Source organism: Triticum dicoccoides, chromosome 7A (assembly GCF_002162155.2).
Source record: "Triticum dicoccoides isolate Atlit2015 ecotype Zavitan chromosome 7A, WEW_v2.0, whole genome shotgun sequence".
NCBI lineage: Eukaryota > Viridiplantae > Streptophyta > Magnoliopsida > Poales > Poaceae > Triticum > Triticum dicoccoides.
In genome coordinates this window covers 432,214,757-432,234,233 of record NC_041392.1, presented here as the reverse complement: position 1 = coordinate 432,234,233, position 19,477 = coordinate 432,214,757, and the positions used below count along the sequence as shown (strand labels likewise).

The following is a 19,477-nucleotide window of genomic DNA, read 5'->3' as shown; positions in this document are numbered from 1 at the left end:
CGGCAGGAATCTACGTTGGAGCTTTGTCGATTCCGTTCAAATGATGAACTTGAAGAGGATCGAAGCCCGGAAACCAACTCGACAAAGTTGCGCCTTGATCCGCCCAAACGCCGCCTTGCGAGGACTAAAAAAATCCTAACCTAAACTACTAGCCAAAGCAGAGGCATTGGGACTATCCTCCCCGCCATCGGCCGCCAGAGTGGCAGGCAGAAGGAAGATGAATCCACAGGTTAGCTGGTGGTGCTTGTAGGTGAATTGTAAACCCTAGCCTCCGCTGGGGAAAAAGAACAGTCCGCTGGTGCGTTGGTCCTATGGGGCCTTACTTCCTGACCGCCTACTATGATAAATTATACCATCGGTCCGTTTCAGTGTTTGTAGTTGTCGCTAGGTGGTCTATGGATCTGAATGTAATTTTTATTATTTTTGATGTTTTTTTACTGCATAAATAGAAAGTTTTAACGCTCCGCTAAAAATGGATGTACTAGTACTTTATTACTCACACAATAGTAGTGGGTCTGATACAATTTCCACAGCGTCACGGTGGGAGAGAAGACTCGCACTGCAAGTTCAAAGGGGAAGGTAGGCGGAGACAGTGTCTCGCATTCTTCGATGCCCTCATGCCCACGCCGCTCTCGCAGTCTCGCCTATTTAGCTGTTACGTCTGGGCCCTCGGTCATGGGCTGCTTCCCTTTGCTCTTGGGGGTTTGCTTGCTAACTGGGCCTCTCTCTGTCTTTGGGGTTCATCTTTTCTCCTTTTCACCTTCATCGCTTCACGTACATAGCTAACTCGTGACAGAGTCACTCATCACTGTGACCATCTCAAATGTGAGATTCTCACACATTTTCATGAAACGATGATGTTTGAACCACCCGGAGCATAAAAGAAACTGTCGCCACAAAATGCCTTCATATTTCCACAAACGATTCAGATTTCAAGTCCGGCAGACATTCGAAGGACAAAAGTAAACATGTTGACACACAAAACACCCTTTGTTGGAACGAAAATACCAAGAAAGAAGAAACGGCTTCAAATTGAAGTTCAAACATTGGGGGGTGGCCAGATCTTGACGAAGAGCTCCTCCACGCGCCGCGCCTGGTTCGCGTACCCTTCCAGCCCAGAAGCAAGCAGCTCCTCCGCCGCTGGCCCCATCGCCGCCGCCAGGCTCAGCTGGTCCCATTTCACAAGCTGCGTTCATCACAACTACCCACTTAGCACAAATACCACGTCAAAACTATACTTTTGTTCACACATGATATGAATAAGCCAAACGAACCTCCTCTTGGCTGAAGTTGTACATCTTGTCAAGCGAAGGAGTCAGCCTCTGGACATAACCGTACTTTTCATCGGAATCGGTCACAGATTCATCCAAGGACTGCAGTATCTTCAGGGGCGCGATGATGTAGTCGATCCTAAATATTCAAAAAGATTAATTAGTACAGTACCTACCAATTCAGGTCCACAGTCTATATTAAGGGGAAAAAGGGCAAGTATTTACCCCAGAAGGCTAAACACGTCTTGCTTGTTGCGCACGGCAGCGGCCATCAACTTTGTCTTGTACCCATTCTTGTGAATGTACACATACGCTTTCTTCACCTGAAATCCAGATCAGAATCATATATGAAGTCCAACTCCTAGCCAAGTAAGTAGCACAGCATATTATGTAATCCACTGCAAATATGGAAAACTCGACTCGACGCCGTGTTATCTTCAGCATCTTAATTGGGGAGACACGAGCTCCTGAATAACCCTACTCTTGTTCATTCAAACTTTCCTTATTATTTTCATTAATTGTTCGATTAATCTATTCTCACCAAAAAACAGTATAAGTGTACTGCCATTCAACCATAGTTCCCTTGCAACTGTCATTAACGCTATTTACGATATAGCATGGCAAACCAGCATATGATGTGCTAAAAGAAATTGATGCCAAGAGCTCTGCCTCGCTGCTGCACTGTGACACGGACGAGGCGACAGCAGCACTTGCGCACCTAGGCTGCCCCATCGTCAACTTGCCGATCACCTACCTCGGGATCCCCCTCACGGTAGGCCGACCAACTGCTGCCCAACTGCAGCCCCTAGTTGATGGGATTGCCGGCCGGCTCCCCTCTTGGAAGGCCAACCTGATGAACAAGCCTGGGCGGCTTGCGCTGGTGAAGTCTGTGCTGAGCGCCATCCCCGTGCATCAACTACTCGCCTATGCGCCGCCTAAGAAAACGCTTCGTCAAATTGAGAAGATTGAGCGCGGCTTCTTGTGGGCCAGCCGCGCTGCCGCCAATGGAGGCCACTGCCATGTCACCTGGCGCCGCGTTTGCCGCCCCATATCGTACGGAGGCCTGGGTGTCCAGGACCTGGAGTGCGCTGGCCTTGCTCTACGGCTACGATGGCTATGGTTCTCGCGCACTGACCATGAGCGCGCCTGGAATGGCCTGGACCTACAATTCTCTGCCGAGGAGCGAGCACTCTTCTTCGCGTCCACCACGATGACCCTCGGAAACGGAACAACGGCATATTTCTGGGAAGACCGCTGGATAAATGGGCAATCCATTTGCGAGATCGCCCCGGCACTTTACAAGTGCATACCCAAACACCGGCGCAAAATCCGGACCGTCGCTGAAGGACTGCAAGGCCATAGCTGGGCCAGGGACATTCATGGGACCTTGGGCATACACGAGATTGGCCAGTACCTTCAAGTCTGGCTGGCGATCGAGCATATCACGCTCTCGAACACCCCTGATCAGCTAGTTTGGAGATGGACGGCCTCCGGTATATACTCTGCTAACTCATGCTATCTTGCCACCTTCCAGGGATCCATGACTTGCTTCTCGTGGAAGCTCATATGGAAGAATTGGGCGCCGCCAAGAGTGAAGTTTTTTCACTGGTTGGCCAGCCAAGACCGGTGCTGGACGGCCGACCGCTTGGCTCGACGCGGTCTCCAGCATCAGCCAAGATGCCCACTCTGCGACCAGGCTCCCGAGACGATGCGCCACCTCCTCTTGGAGTGCCCCTTCGCCAGGCAGACTTGGCACGAAATCCTGTCCTGGCTACGGATGACCACTGCAGGGCCAAGCCACGAAGATTCATTGATGGACTGGTGGCTGCAGGCAAGGCAAAACACGCCAACACTGATGCGTAAGGGCCTAGCCTCCATTGCTCTGTTGACACCATGGATGATCTGGAAACAGCGCAACGAATGCATCTTTGAGGGCGCCCAGCCCCTGGTTCAGGTCCTGGTCTCGAAGATCAAAGAGGAAGCCAAGCAGTGGGCAAGAGCGGGCGCCCACGGCCTACGCGTCATTCTGCCGCCCACCTGGGACGTGCACTAACTTGTATCTAACCTCCTAGGAGGATTGTATCAAAACTCCATCTTTTCAATGCAATGAAATGCAAAAGCCCTTTGCATTTTCTCGAGAAAAAAAATGATGAGAATTTTGCATCAAGTAAAAGGAAACAGTACAAAATGGGCAAAGTACCCAGGACAGAGAACACAACAACAACAGAAAGGACTGGAAATGGTCAGCACATTTTCCCTGTACAGGGAGCCCTGTTCATGGGCCAGACCCCTCTACAAGGAGGCTAATGTCATCTTGAATGAGGCGTGCTGCTACTGAGCACATGATCGTAGTTTGGCTTTCAAGAGATGATGCGAATCAAATGGAATTTTAAAATAATAGTCAGTGCTATTACTTGCTGGTAGTGACCGCAAAACTTTTGAAATTTTCACTTCTTAGCACAAAACACAGCTAAAGAAGAGTACTGGGGAAAGCGACGCCAGGAACATTAAAAATTGCAGAACTGCAGAGTAAAGAAGCCCTGTTTCCAGATATTAGCTTATGCTGATAAACACAAAAATGAAATGGTAACTGATGCTAACCAAGGCAAGCCCAGCATCTTCTCCCTTCTTTAAAGCTTCATCAATCTCTGGGTCACCAGAGTGATTCTTTGCCCAATCCTGTATAGTTTATCGTCATTGGTCAGCATAACATCTACATTTTAGCGCGAGGTAATGAAAACAGAACATGGTAAATTTACCCGAATACGCCCCACAAATATTTGTACGACTGATGCACCAGCTTGCGCTGCAGCTGCTGCTTGTGCAAAACTTAAGAAGAAGACACACACAAGGCTTCAGTTATTAACTATCGGGTCAAAGCTACAAATTCTACAGAGAAAAAATATCTTTCCAAAATTGCCTTACCATCTTACATAAATTGAAAGTCTATGTAAGTGCACCTACAATAGTGCATGTCCTTTCGTAGTAAACATGTTCGTCTCAATAACTAGTAAGGCCTGTTGAGTTGTCTTGTGGAGCCTCCCATACAAAGGGGTGCTAACCCTCACAAAGATATGAAAATCTTTGAGTGAAGTGCATTGTAGGTCCTCAAACTATTTCAGAGGTGTCACATAGGTCCTCGAACTATGAAAAGTGTCATCCAGGTCCCCGAAGTGCAATATGCGTGGCATACAGGGTTTTTTTCGAAAAGGGGGGACTCCCCGGCCTCTGCATCAGAACGATGCATACGGTCACATTTATACAGAAATAAAGAAGTTCAACAAGGTCTTAAAGTCTGAAAACAAAATAACGGCAAGCTCACAAAGAGCCACAACGCCAAGAAACAAAAGGCCCAAAAGCCACAACCGGCTGGCATAACAATGATAGGTAAACTAATTGCTTATCCTATTACATGACCGCCATCCAAACCGGTTGAAGATATCCCGCACTACCATCTCCCACCGGACAGATCCAGTAACCAAACGCTCCATTTTAGAGGTCCTCAAACTATTTTAGAGGTGTCACGTAAGTCCTCGAACCATTTTAGAGGTGCCACATATGTACACACTTATTGCACTTTGAGGACCTTCGAGGACAATCCCACAATTACTCATCATGTGAGATGAGTACTTCACTTGTAAGTTACAAGACAGATTGGACTGACAACCTCTCCTTGTGCTAACACCAAAGAGCAATAGGTATTTATGTTGCCGACAGGCAAAAAATGGGATACTGTGGCCATTTAGCCCTCTTCAGCTTTCTACAAGTCCCACGCTAAGTAATTTAAAGACAGTTCTGTGGTTCCAAATTGCGACAAGAAAGAAGTTTCAGGCACCAAAGCATTGTAACATTAAAGAAGAGAGGGAAGAACATTCATACAACTCCCCGCTACAAGAAATATGGTTGGGACCAAATTAAGCAAAGTGCACGTACGTACCTGTAAACGAATGTTAGATGTGTTTGAGTTCCTTCAGATTCAAGTAATCTTGACGCTTCTATACCCTGATGATTGTAAACAAGTTGACGACAAAAATGCATGGTCAGCAGGTATGAACAAGACCACACTTAAGAGATTGATGCAGTGCAAACTTACTTGCCATGTAGCAGGAATTTTGAATAACAGACGTTCTGATGGGATATCATGTTCATTGTATATCTGCAACAGTTCATGCACCTGAACATAGAAATATCAAATAGTTTTCATCAAACATAAGTTCTTTTTGTTTCTTCAAATGATATCAGCCAACAGCACACATGCTTTACTCTGAAGCATCAGCCAGACAAGGCTATGAGTAAAAAGTATATGCCAAAACTTGATAATAAGTAACTACACATGCTCTCAGCCTTAACATTAGGAAAAGATATTACAGACATCAAACGGATACTTGCAGTTAAATAGTACCATCACGACTAAGGTACGATTTGTGGGAATATTGGAAGTGAAGCAGAAGATATTCAATAAGTTCATGACAAATTGAATATGACAGTGATGAAAAGAATTCAGAGCAATCAAAAAAGAAAAACGAAATGATTGCCAAATCTGTTAACAATTTGGAGAGAGAAAATATTCACTCCAGAGCTAATAGTAAAGATTTGGCCAAACGAGGATGGAACCATGACCCGATTTGCTCGCTCTGCTGGAATACTTCAGAGGATGCTGTGCATCTGCTGGCACCTACCTCTTCACTGCTGCACTATGGCGCCGGGCCTTGCAGCTGTGCCATCTCCCGACGACGCTGGCTCCTGCCTAATCTACAAGCTCACTTCTTCAGTCGTGGGAAGATGGTGCCCACACCATCGCGTGCATGGAGCTTACTGGTGCAGCTTGTGTGGTAGCACGTTTGGAAGGAACGCAACGAGCACGTCTTCACAAATAAGGCATCAACAACAACTACCACATTCTACTGCTTAAAATATGAGCTGGCTAATTGGACAGCCGCAAAGAGGATCAGAATCGATCAACTCATACAAAGACCCAGTTATGGAGCTGTGGTTGCCGTTGCTTGCATGAGCCATATGCAACTAAAATCCTCTTGTAACCGTGTACTACACACCCTGTACTCTCTCCCCCTAATGAATGAAAAGCCGATCCAGCATTTTTGTCAAAAAAAAAATTGTTCTATCAATTAATGTCAAGCTAGTGGGGGGAAACATAAATATCCTAATTCTGTGTACGGTATGTAATATATCAAACTTATGTTAATGTTAATGGTTATTTTGCTCAATATTCAGTTTAGCCCATTAGAAGTAAACAAATCCTTTTTTCATGGAAATTTTCAAATATACTTTAGTTTTGATTACTAAACTAACTGATTACTTACTCATGCATACTTAAGCATCATCAATGTGATGAAAATAAGCTACTATGGTCTACAGATTGATGTTTTGCCCACATCAAAATAACTTGTCATCATTGAGAACACACAAAATATTGGACTAATTAAACTGAAAGTAGATTCAAATAAATGATGGTCTTGGTAAATACTTCACGTTCACGGCATGCTAGTAAAAATACTTAAGTTCATAACCATCTATGCAAATCACAATGTGGGTACTTTGGGTACACAATTCAGTTACACAACACGAGAACAACAAAAGAAGAAAGAAGCTCATACCCTCTGGACGATTCCTTGGGTATCGTAAGCCAATCGAGCATCTATTTCCGTGGACACTCTTCCAGGAACTTGATGAGCCAGCTCAGCTCCAACATTCCCCAGGGCCTGCCAAATTTCGTATCAAATCAACTTGTCAGATGAACAGAACAGGTGATACTGAAACCGAAATGCAAAGTGCACCTTGGTAAGGTAACAGGACATCCGGTCCCCGGGCTTCTCCATTGTGTTACATTCACCATCTACCAATGCGGTATCTATGGCACTCTACAAAAAACACGCAGCCCGAGCACTAGTCATGTGACCCTTCCTCTGTTAAGTGTTCACCATCTGCCGGTTAAACATGCCAGTAATAATTTCTCACCTTGAACTTGGTATCCGGTAGCCCTGCGATCCCAAGCAACAGTGAAGAGCTCACGGTGGCCGCCGTTGGTGCAAACCTGCAATTGACCAGCAGTATGATGTATCACTGACCATCGCCCCAACCAGATTCATTCAGCGGAAGTACAGGAGCAAAGAGCGGAGCTTACTTCTCAAAATCATCGAACACGACTGTGTCCGGCACGATCTCGCTGAAGCTGGAGACCACGTCGAGCTCAGTTACGACCGCTGCAAGCAACCCACAAGCAGGTAGCGCGGATCAAGACTCAAGAACACCGCACATCATAACAGGCCGGGGGGCAGGAAGGAAACCAAGAGAAACCCTGTACCGCCTGCGGGGGAAGAGGGCGCGTTGCCGGCGGCGGCCCGTGCCGCCACAACCGGCCTCCGGAGGCTAAAAACCGCGGGCTTAGCCGAGCTTGGTGACGAGCTCCACCTGCCGGCCTGGAGCGGCGATCAAGAACGGGTCAGACCGTGCAAGCGGCCAAATCGAGCAAATGGGAGCTCGTCGGACGGAGGATGAAGAACGCGAGCGAGAGAGTGTACCTGGCGGGGGGCGGGGAGGAAGGGAGACGAGGTGGGTGCGGAAATGGAGAGCGCCATGGGTGGAGCTGGGATCGGGGGAAGTGGGGGAGTGAGAGCGTATATTTACAGGATCGCAAGTCGCATAAATTAGCTCGACGTTTGGGGTTAGTTCATGATGTGACGACTTTGCCCTCGGATGAGTCCATGGATCATTTCTCTATGTGCGCCCCCAAGTTTGAGTTTTTTTTAAGATCCGGCAATTGCTGTTTTTTCATTGTCCTAACTAATTGCAACGGAAATATACATATTCTTGTGACTAACTTAATCCCGTGCATTGTCATAAATAAAAAATACTTGTCCTCTTTTCTTCTTGCTTTCTTCCAATATTGCTTGGAAACCTTATTTAACTTTAACAATTTTGTAGAATAAACTTGACCATCTATGCCTTATTACTTCAAATAAAATTTGTTCCAACATGTCCAGCAACATCTCTAGAATCACAAATTGACTACACAAAGGAAGTGCGTGAAAAACAGGTTAGCAAGTGTTTCCCCGGCGGCCATGTCAATGGACAATCGCTTCTACTTGATTTAGGTATATCTGCTCATGGTAAGCACAACTGCATTTCCCCAGGGCCGGCCCATAGGCCGGGGCAACGGGGCGACCGCCCTGGGCCCCTGGGAGGTAGGGGCCCCGGCCCAGGTAGTAGTACAGTATACACATATTATAATGTTTCTTCTTTAGATCCAGAAAAATAAGAGGAAAAAACAAGGCCCAAGCCCACCACGTAGCTAGCACTCAGGGACCAAAATAATCGATGGGTTCGCTACGCTGTTGCAGCATTCATCGACCTCCTCGGCTCTAGTCTCCTCGCCTCCTCGGCTCCTCCCCCAAATTTCTCCAAACCCTAGACAACAGCGCCACCGCTCCCGTGCACTTCCAAATTCGAGGCGCTGCTCCTTGCATCCATTAGTGGAGATCAACAGTGCTATTCCCTTCCCAATCATCTCTCTTTGCATCCTCACAATTTCCCATCAAGTAGACGTTTGAGGGATCATCATATCAGAGATGGTACGTCTACCTCCTTCCCTTAATCAAGTATTCTTTTGATTTGTTGTTAAATAGCCCGGTGCTCCGCCTCTGATTGCTCCATTTGACATCTCCAATTCTTCTCTTCCTAGTTCCCACTCTTCTGTTGGCCTTTTCTTCAAAGCTTCATTGGATCCAGGGATGAGAAGGGGGGGGCGGGGAATGAGTGTTGCAGCCTTGTAGATCTGGGATGCTACATCAACAATTCGACATCAAGCCATATGCTGATATTCAGGTGCTTTTGTTCCATGTATTGACTGTTTTTCCCCAATTTTTTGGTGACATATCTTCTCGAAAATGTTTATCAGTGACAAAAGGAAGTGAAAAAAATAGAGAGATGAACTGGTAGAACCCAGAAAGGTTCGATTGAAATTTTTTTAGAACAGGTAGTTCTACCAGAATCGTTTGTGCCATTGCATGTTATGGTGGTTCGTTTGTTAGAGACATAGACTCTTGTCCAAATATATTAATAGCTTATCGAATTTTATTTACTGCACTAGTCAGTCATTGTAGCATAAGCTTAACACAGTTTCTCAAAAGTTCAAGTTATTGGGAAACTATTTGAAATCATCAATGTCACAGGAAAGGTTGAATGGTCTTGCTACATTATGCATTGAGAAAGAAAAGTTGGATGAAATAAATATTGAAGTGGTTATTGATGACTTTTCTTCCAGAAGTATTAGGAGAAACAACAAGATCTGATCATCATATTCAGGAAGCTTTGGAGACATTTTCTTTGGGTGAAAACATCGATTGACGAACAGATTGAAGAGAATAGAAACTGATGTAAGTTCTCATGCATTAACATTATATCTCATGATAACACAAACGCTTCAAGTTGCTATCAGTTTTGACAAGGTTTTCACACTTAGAAGAGCAAGATGATGGTCTCTTTGTGCCACTTACAAGAGCAATCTTTTGTAGAATTATATTGTTTCTATACTATTATGATATAGTAGTTCTATGGACCGTTACAAATAAATAATTTGTGGCATGTGCTTTTTAGTTCAAAGACCATCAATCTATGTTATCTACTAAATTGCTTTCGAAATACAATATATTCTAAATTTTTATTTGTCCACAAGGGCCCCATTTTGTCGTCTCGCCCCAGGGCCCCGAATATGTATGGACCGGCCCTGCATTTCCCAATTATATCCATGACGAGACCACGATTACATTTAAAGGCATATATTGCTGAATTCAGGACAGGCTCGTATTCATATTTCTTTAATCCTCTTGAAGGTAATCCTCGGATATATCAATTCAGCCACCACAATAGATGGCCACAGATAAAAATGTGTTTATATATTTATTTATTTGAGATGAGAAGAATAACCGGTAGGGGTAGATCATTCCAGGAGGGAGACTTAATAAACAATATAATAGACATCTTTAATTTTTGTTAATTACTGAAGTAAAAATGGGATGCTATTCACCTCAATAAAAAAACATAATAAATATATCTATTTTATGCCTAGTCAATTTAGATATATCAACATACAAATCGAGCATGTTTATGGATCCTTGTAACGGGAGTGCTTTGCAAAGGCTTGAATCCATGAAGAATGAATCTTTGAGATTCAGGTTTCAGGACGATACTGATTAGTATCGCGGTCGAGGCATTTTGTGGCCACACTGGTTGCTTGACAGAAAGATTGAACACCATTATTTTTGGTCATTCTCTCTCATGCACATTATTAATAATAGTTGCAAAGTCATCTAAATATAACCATTCCAATTCAAATTTGAATGAATGGCTCAAAACAGATGGTGTTTGGTAATGTGTTTGCTTTTAACATGATGGATGTTGCAAGTTGGCCACGATGACGGGTATTGCGACACGGTGGTCTCGTATGGTCGCCCAACAACATGGTGGATGTTGCAATGGGAGTAGGGTAGCCTTGCAACTAGGTGGTCTTCCACGATTGCCTTGCAACAAGGTGGTTGGTGTAGCGACAATGTGCGACAGCAAGGTAGCCTTGCAACTGGGTAGTCTTCGTGGTTGCTTTGCAACACAACGGTTGTCGCAACAGCGGGTGGCGGTGTGTGCAGTCTTCTCCTCTTCAGCAACGCACAAGTGTCTAATTTGATAGCGATGGAGACATCAGACATGACGATTGTTTGGTGGGGAGAAAAAGAAAAACGTGGGGGTTCAAAAAATTCATGTGAAGGAGGATGAGGAAAAGGCAAGAAAGAAGAAAGGTCGTATGGGCTCAGGACACGCGTCATGACACACACGGCTCACACAACCGGCTGATTTATTTTCAAAAATCAGTTGGTTGTGTCGCACTAGCGCATTTGAATAAGTTGGTGAATATACGCCCTATATGAAAAAAATAGTAATTATAAAAAATCCAAAAAACAAGTAAACTTTTTTGGCGGGTAAAAAAAACAAATAAACTTGATCTTCTACTGTATTCATGTAAAAACAATTGGCCAAGGAGTGACTTTCATAGTATTCTTTGTGGAAAAATAAACACTCATACAAGTTACTATTCACATTTTTTTCCTTAAAATTTTGGGTTTTTTCCCTTGAAGTTGATAGTAGTTTTTTCTTCATGATTTTTTTTATATGTGAGTACAACAGAAGGTCACGTTTATTTTGAAAAAGATTTTTTTTATTTTTTCTAGTTACTACTATAATTTGTTCTCATATTTAAATACACTCAAGAGCTAAGGGTATTTCCCGGGTTTGGGGCTGAGTACTTTCCTACTTAAATTGTACTGTAGTAGGTGTCAGGTTGTTGCATAGAAAAATATAAAAATGGTTCGGATTCCGCATCCACGTGACATCCGGATGCAAAAGTAAAGCAAGGCTAGTTTGGTAATCCGGACGATGGTTAGTTACTTGGTTAGCATCGATCTGCTCTCTATTGAGGTTTAGTTTATTCGCTTAGCTCCGTGCGGGGCTGATGCATAGAGGTTTCGATACCATCGAGGCCCGAGCGCGAGCGAGGAGGATTTGGATAGAGCTTTGCTCATGTGATGAATGTGATGATGCGTTCTTGGATTTGGATAGTGCAACTAGTCTATTTTTTGTTTTCTTTTGCATTGTCTTTTGCGTTTGGGATACACGGTCAGTTTGAGAATGATTGGATCGACACGATCGAGTATCTCCAGCCGTTGGCTTGCTAGGGGCGTATAAAATCGCCGTCTCAAGACGAACTGACGCTAAACTATATGTTGGGGGTATGATACTCCCTAGTCGCCGTCCCCACGTCACTTTTTTTTAAAAAACAAATTCCGGTCTTACATTCACACAAACAAGACGCAAATTTAATCAAACTTGGGCGAGTTTACCAAATATTTTACAAACAAAGAAAAAAGACACTATTAGACCCGCCGTCGCCCTCGCCGTTCCCCGCCGCCCACCGCCCTGAAGCTCTACATGCCGAGGAGCCTGTAAAACTGCGTGTAGTCGCCGCCGCCGCCGCCGTTGTTGCCTCCTCCGCGGCCGCCGTCCCTGCTGCTCCCCTGCCCAGGGTTGCCGAGGCGCGGCGGGTTAGACGGTCCGGGGGCGTCCTCGTCCTCGTCGCTGTCGAGGATCACCACGCCGTCCTCGTCCTCGCGCCCATGCTGGCGGGCGGCTATCTCCTGCAGGGCTCGGCGCTGCCAGACCATCTCGTTGCGGAGGTAGTCGTCCCGCGCCCACTTTAGGGCGGCCTCGTCGGAGAAGCCGAACTGGGCTATGGCCTCTGAGGGAGTCCTGGATTAGGGGGTGTTCGGATAGCCGAACTATACCTTCAGGCCGGACTCCTGGACTATGAAGATACAAGATTGAAGACTCCGTCCCGTGTCCGGAAGGGACTTTCCTTGGCGTGGAAGGCAAGCTTGGCGATACGGATATGAAGATCTCCTACCATTGTAACCGACTCTATGTAACCCTAACCCTATCCGGTGTCTATATAAACCGGAGGGTTTTAGTCTGTAGGACAACATACACATCAACAATCATACCATAGGCTAGCTTCTAGGGTTTAGCCTCTCCGATCTCGTGGTAGATCTACTCTTGTACTATCCATATCATCAATATTAATCAAGCAGGACGTAGGGTTTTACCTCCATCGAGAGGGCCCGAACCTGGGTAAAACTTCGTGTCCCTTGCCTTCTGTTACCATCCGGCCTAGACGCACAGTTCGGGACCCCCTACCCGAGATCCGCCGGTTTTGACACCGACATTGGTGCTTTCATTGAGAGTTCCTCTGTGTCGTCGCCATTAGGAAGGATGCCTCGCCCCGTCTTTAAAGACGGCACCATTGCTAAGGGAGCTTTGGCTGTCGGCCAAACCCTCCGGCTAGGTGGTTTTTTTATGACCACCTGTTCGGCTTCTGCGCCGACGATGATCTCTCGAGCCATCAAAAACAATCTTCATGTCAACTCGGAACTTGCCGAGCAGTTAGATCCAATAGAGCTTTCCTCCATAAACGAGCTCTTGGATCGCTTCGCCGCCCTGGGAGTCGCTACGGATTACGACCAGATTAAGCCTAAAACCAATCTGAGAGAGATTAACTCTCCCCAAGCCACCCATCACGTTGCCGTGGTAGAGGGACAGTGCGGCGACCCTTCATCTATCTTAAGGACTCGCTACGTCCGGATTCCCGATCCCTCCAAGCCGGATGTCCGCGGAGGGGAGGATATCACTCAAGACCTAAACTTAGAATCAGGCGACAGACTGGATTCATTGGACGACATCCAGGAATCCAAATTTTTGAGTTCGGAAATTCCTCGGCCTCTGAGCCTTAGAAGGGGTAAGGCTTCGGATTTAATTCCACCCACCCACCCGAACATTAGCGATCTATCCCAAATCAGGCAAGAGCCCAAAGAAACAGTACATCATTACTGGGCCAGATTCGTCCTGGTTATGAACAGGATAAAGGGCTGCCGCGAGGAAGACGCAATTTCATTCTTCTGCAATAATTGCACGGACAAGGGAATACTCAACGCCATAAGTCACCGTGATATTACACGCTTCGCTGACTTAGCGTCCATAGTACGAAAGTACTGTGCGATGGAAAGCGCCCGGAAAACCGAAACAAAATTTTGGGTCAATCCGGCCCTTAAGGCAAGCCCGGTCCGAAATAAAAGGGTGCATCATCGCCAGACACCCGGGTCAAACACCAAAAGGCAAAAACCCTCTACAGGGCATGGAACCGTACTAGAAGGATGGCTTAATGGACCCTGTAAAATTCATAGTACAGAGGACGCCACACCAACTCACAGCCTTAGAGCATGTTGGATACTCCGACAGGTGGCCAAAATTGGCGAAAACCTCCTAATTCCGGAGGCCACAGAAAGCCACCCCAGATACACCAATACGGTATTAACAGTCTTAGATACCTTCGCATCAAATAATATGCGAAAAAGGACACTCCGCAGCCTTGCCGAAGTCTACCAAGTGGCAACAATAAACCCATGGAGTGACTCGGCCATCACCTTTAACGCCAGTGATGAACCTAAATTCCGAACAGCCCGAGCACCAGCTGCATTGGTCCTCAGTCCAATAGTGGACGGCTTTCGTCTTACCAAGATACTCATGGACGGCGGCAGCGGATTGAACCTCATTTATGAGGAAACTCTTCAAAAAATGGATATAGACTGGAACCGCATCATGCGAAGCAACACAACCTTTAGAGGAATAATCCCCAGTCGGGAAGCACGCTGTACAGGAAAAATCACACTAGATGTGGTGTTCGGCACGCCGGACAATTACAGGTCCGAAGAGGTCACGTTCCATGTGGCCCCGTTCAGCAGCGGTTATCACGCTTTGCTGGGGTGGGAAGCATTCACAATCTTCCAAGCAATACCCCATTACGGGTACATGAAGCTCAAGATGCCCGGGCCTAACGGGATCATCACTCTCGCTAGTGATCCGGACATAGCACTCCGCGCCGAAAACAAGACAGCCGCACTGGCCCTCGAGGCACTATCCGAAGCCCTAGTGGCTGAGGAGCTGACTGCGCTACGCTCTACGGTGAATAAGGACGACGTGGTACTCGACAAAAGATCCAAATCCACCTCCTTTAAACCAGCAGACGAAATAGTCAAATTCCAAGTCCATCCAACGGACCCCAATAAAACAGCTTCCATCGGGGCACAGCTAAACCCTGATGTCGACGCCGCATTGCAAGAGTTCCTACGAGAGAACTGGGACATTTTCGCCTGGCACCCTTCAGACATGCCAGGAATCCCACACAGGCTGGCCGAACACAGCTTAAATATCCAAACAGGATTCAAACCTGTCAAACAGGCTCTCCGGCGTTTTTCCGAACCTAAGAGACAGGCTATGGGAGAGGAGCTAGCAAAGCTATTAGAGGCCGGATTCATCAGAGATATAAAACATCCAGACTGGCTAGCAAACCTGGTGATGGTACCAAAGAAGGACAAATCCCGGCGCCTGTGTGTTGATTTTAACGACCTTAACAAGGCTTGCCCAAATGATCCCTTCCCCCTCCCCCGCATCGATCAAATTATCGATGCGACCGCAGGACACGATTCGTTGTGTTTCCTCGACGCATATTCTGGCTACCATCAAATCAAGATGGCAGAACCAGACCAAGCCGCAACGGCATTTATCACACCATACGGGCCATTCTGCTTCAACACGATGCCCTTCGGGCTCAAAAATGCCGGCGCAACATATCAGCGTATGATTCAGACATGTTTGGCAAGCCAGATCGGTAAAAAGTGGAGGCATACATAGATGATGTGGTCATCAAAACAAGACATGTTGAATCTCTAGTAGACGACTTGAGGCTCACATTTGATAATCTCCAAACATACGACATCAAGCTCAACCCGGAAAAATGCGTTTTCGGCGTTCCAGCCAGAAAGCTCTTGGGCTTCATTGTATCCAGCAGAGGAATTGAAGCAAATCCAGCCAAGATCCGAGCTCTGTCGCAACTGGATATCCCAAAGGACCTCAAACAAATACAAAAGTTAACCGGATGTGTGGCGGCTCTAAGCCGCTTTATCTCCCGCTTGGGAGAAAAGGCCCTTCTCCTTTACCGCCTCCTTCGGCGCACCGAACACTTCAAATGGATGGACGCAGCCACGGCCGGACTCGACGAAATAAAAGCCATACTGGCAACAAACCCAGTCCTGGCCGCGCCAAACACTGGCGAACCAATGCTATTGTACATCGCAGCAACACATCAGGTTGTAAGCGCAGTGCTCGTCGTCGAACGAGAAGCAAACGGACACAAATTCCCCCTTCAAAGGCCGGTCTATTATGTGTCCACTGTCCTCACTCCCTGCAAATCACGGTATCCGCATTATCAAAAGATTGCGTACGCGGTATTCATGGCATCCCGAAATCTACGACACTACTTTCAAGAGTGTTCAATAATAGTAGCCTCGGAAGTACCACTTAACGACATTATAAACAACCGTGACACAACGGGCCGGATCGCGAAATGGGCCATCGAGCTCCTCCCGTTCGACATAACTTATAATCCATGACGAGCCATCAAGTCACAAGTTTTGGCCGACTTCGTCGCAGAATGGACGGAGGCCGAACTCCTTAGAGAGTACGGCACATATTCAAATTGGATCATGCATTTCGACGGCTCCAAAATGTTGGCTGGACTGGGGGCTGGCATCGTTTTGACGTCCCCCACAGGAGACACAGTTCAATACGTACTACAGATTCTGTACACGGACTCCAACAATGCAGCCGAATATGAGGCCCTTCTACATGGTCTTCGGATGGCAGCATCCATGGGCATCCAACGCCTAGAGGTGCGTGGGGACTCGAACCTCGCAATCTCTCAAATAAATGGAGACTTCGATGCCAAGGATCCGAAAATGGCAGCTTACCACAACGCCGTCCTAAAAATGCCAGCTCGGTTCGAGGGACTTGAATTTCACCATATAGCCCGGGAAAATAATCAGGCGGCAGATGTCCTGGCACGCATCGGTGCAAAATGCGATGTAGTCCCCCCCAACATCTTCTTGGAAAGGCTTTTCAAGCCATTCATGGTATGGGAAGGGGAGCCGAACAATAACAGCCCAGACCCAACCACACTACCCGACACCGAACATTCTGACACAATCGGAGGCTCTGTCATTGAAATAAAACCTTCAGCCCACGTAATAATGGCCGTCATCGCCCCGTGGACAGAATCATTCCTCGCCTACCTTACTAGGCAGGAACTCCCCGAGGACCAAAATGAGGCACGCTGCATAGTGCGGTGATCCAAAGCCTACAGAGTCCACGAGGGAGAGCTTTATAAGAAAAGCACTACCGGAGTCCTTCAAAGGCGCATCTCCGAAGAGGAGGGGCGGAATCTCCTGGCTGAAATCCATGCCGGACTCGGCGGTCATCACGCTGCAGCCTGGTCCCTGGTAAGCAAAGCCTTCCGTACAGGCTTTTATTGGCGGACGACCCGGGCAGACGCTCAGGACTTAGTCCAACGATGCACCGGCTGCCAGCTCTTTGCAAACCAAAGCCATATGCCACCCACCGCCCTCCAAACTATCCCCATCACTTGGCCCTTTGCGGTCTGGGGGCTTGATATGGTTGGACCCCTTAAAGGCGGAACCCACAAGCACAAATACTTACTAGTCATGGTGGATAAGTTCACCAAATGGATAGAAGCCAAGCCTGTTAAGACGGCCGAATCCGGACCTGTGATAGACTTCATATCCGGGGTTGTACACCGTTACGGCGTCCCCCACAGCGTCATCACTGATAATGGCACGAACTTTACGGCCGACGAGGTAAAACTCTGGTGCAAAAACATGGGCATAAAACTCGATTATGCTTCCGTCTATCATCCACAAACTAACGTCCAGGTCGAACGTGCAAATGGTCTTATCATGAGCGGCATCAAACCCAGACTAGTGCGGTCCCTTAAGGAATCTAACACGCACTGGGTAGAGGAGCTCGACTCCGTACTCTAGGGGCTGCGGACCACGCCGAATCGCACCACCGGATACACATCATTCTTCATGGTGTACGGCGCAGAGGCAGTTCTGCCTTGCGACATAATTCCATGACTCACCTCGAGTGCGCATGTACGAGGAAAGAGAAGCCGAGCTCGATCGGCAGGACAGTTTGGACGCATTAGAGGAGGAGCGTGACGTGGCGAAAGCTCGTTCCGCATTCTATCAACAGCAAGCTCGAAGATACCAAAGCAGAGAAGTATGGGCCAAAAATTACAACGTTGGCAAATTAGTTCTACGCTTGCCGGACAAGAAAAAGGACAAACTCAAGCCCAAGTGGGAAGGTCCCTTCATAATTGACCAAGTCCTGACTGGTGGAGCGTACCGCCTGCGAAACGCATCGGATAACCGACTCGAGCCGAACCCATGGAACGCAGCCCGTCTTCGAAGATTCTATGCCTAGCGCCGGATTCTGTCTTGGTCTCCTTACTCTGTCCATTTTTTATATACTATTCGTCTTACATTTCTCTCCTTCTCCCTTTTTATCTCTCTTATAACCTTTAAAGGCTCACAAATTGACGCGCTATCCGCGCTCAGTAAACCTGGGGGCTTCTTTAAACAAAAGCTTATTTATACGGGCTTCATGCCTAACACATGTGTCAAACTTCCGCATGTACCTTTTATTCACCATTATATGCATCGATATGACTTAAGTTTTGGCCAAGCTGGGTTGCCTGGCTCCTGTGTTTACCCCTACGTTCCCGATTATTCGGCTAGGTGGTAAAGGGAGCACCTCTGCGATTGTTACTGCCGGATCAGCCGGACGTGTACCTCAGACTGGGTGAAGCCGAAAGCTAGCGTTCTTAAGAGAATATTCGGTCGGTGAACTAAAGATGATCTTTTTCTTTATCTATGTGCCCCCAGGCGTTTTTCCTACGTTTCTTTTCGCAACATGGACATGCACTTTAGGGCATGCCCCCCAGGGAAAGGAACCCCTAACAGAACTATTCTCCCTGGAAGATGTTTCTTACTAACCATGTAATATAACATAACTAGTCGGGCACTTGTTTGTTCACGCACTAATGACCCCTACGCCTGGTCTCCATGCATTCCCCGGTTAGTATATAACCGCATGGGAATTCGTATACACTCCGGACCGTCAGGCCCCGAGGTTGAAGCGAAAAGGTCGGCCATGACAAATGATCTACAATCCGGCTAGAAGGCATTATAAATGTCAATTCGATTACATAGTCATTTTGACTGATTGTATTCCTCTTCAATACCATCTAACAGGCTGTCTAATTTACAGTCCTGCTGGGAGTACTTTGCGGCCAACTCTACTTGGCCGTATACTAAGCTTACAGGGATCTCCTTCCCATCGGGCCCTATAGGACGGACCTCGGCCATGTGGTTGGGGTCAGCCTTTGAGTACCGCGTCTTCACCATGGCCCAGGCCTCCCTAGCACCTTGATGGCAGGCTGATATCTTCCACAATTGGAAACGCCGCCGTGCTCCCTTTAGCTTCTCCGCAAGCTCTCCAATACCTTCGGGCATGGAGATGGATGGCCACAGGGCCTGGGCGACGCCTTGCATCGCCTGCTGAACCTGATCAAGCAGTTGCGAGAGCTCGGGAAGAAGGTCACCCGTAGAACCGGGCATCTCCTCCACTGGACGACCTGTTAACACACCTACAGACATTGCTCTGTCAGTCAACTT

The 19,477-nt window shown here is 47.0% G+C and overlaps 1 protein-coding gene across 1 annotated transcript; it reads right to left on the bottom strand.

Annotated features, from left to right (window-relative positions):
• Positions 1 to 878: 878 nt before the first annotated feature.
• LOC119329736 (transaldolase-like) lies at positions 879 to 7,958 on the bottom strand. Its single transcript, XM_037602811.1, has 13 exons — positions 7,811 to 7,958; positions 7,594 to 7,708; positions 7,414 to 7,492; positions 7,248 to 7,323; positions 7,067 to 7,150; positions 6,887 to 6,991; positions 5,365 to 5,445; positions 5,209 to 5,273; positions 4,031 to 4,100; positions 3,873 to 3,950; positions 1,497 to 1,594; positions 1,275 to 1,410; positions 879 to 1,186 (listed from the first exon to the last, which is right to left on the bottom strand). The coding sequence occupies exons 1-13, from the start codon at positions 7,865 to 7,867 to the stop codon at positions 1,040 to 1,042; spliced, it is 1,191 nt and encodes a 396-aa protein (XP_037458708.1). The 5' UTR covers positions 7,868 to 7,958; the 3' UTR covers positions 879 to 1,039.
• Positions 7,959 to 19,477: the final 11,519 nt, after the last annotated feature.

Excerpts from the sequence above, each read along its gene's own strand:
- LOC119329736 (XM_037602811.1), bottom strand. The coding sequence starts at position 7,867 with ATGGCGCTCTCCATTTCCGCACCCACCTCGTCTCCCTTCCTCCCCGCC. Across the intron at positions 5,446-6,886 it reads CCCAAGGAATCGTCCAGAGG|GTGCATGAACTGTTGCAGAT; the intron begins GTATGAGCTTCT and ends TTCTATGTTCAG. Across the intron at positions 1,595-3,872 it reads AAGATGCTGGGCTTGCCTTG|GTGAAGAAAGCGTATGTGTA; the intron begins GTTAGCATCAGT and ends TCTGGATTTCAG.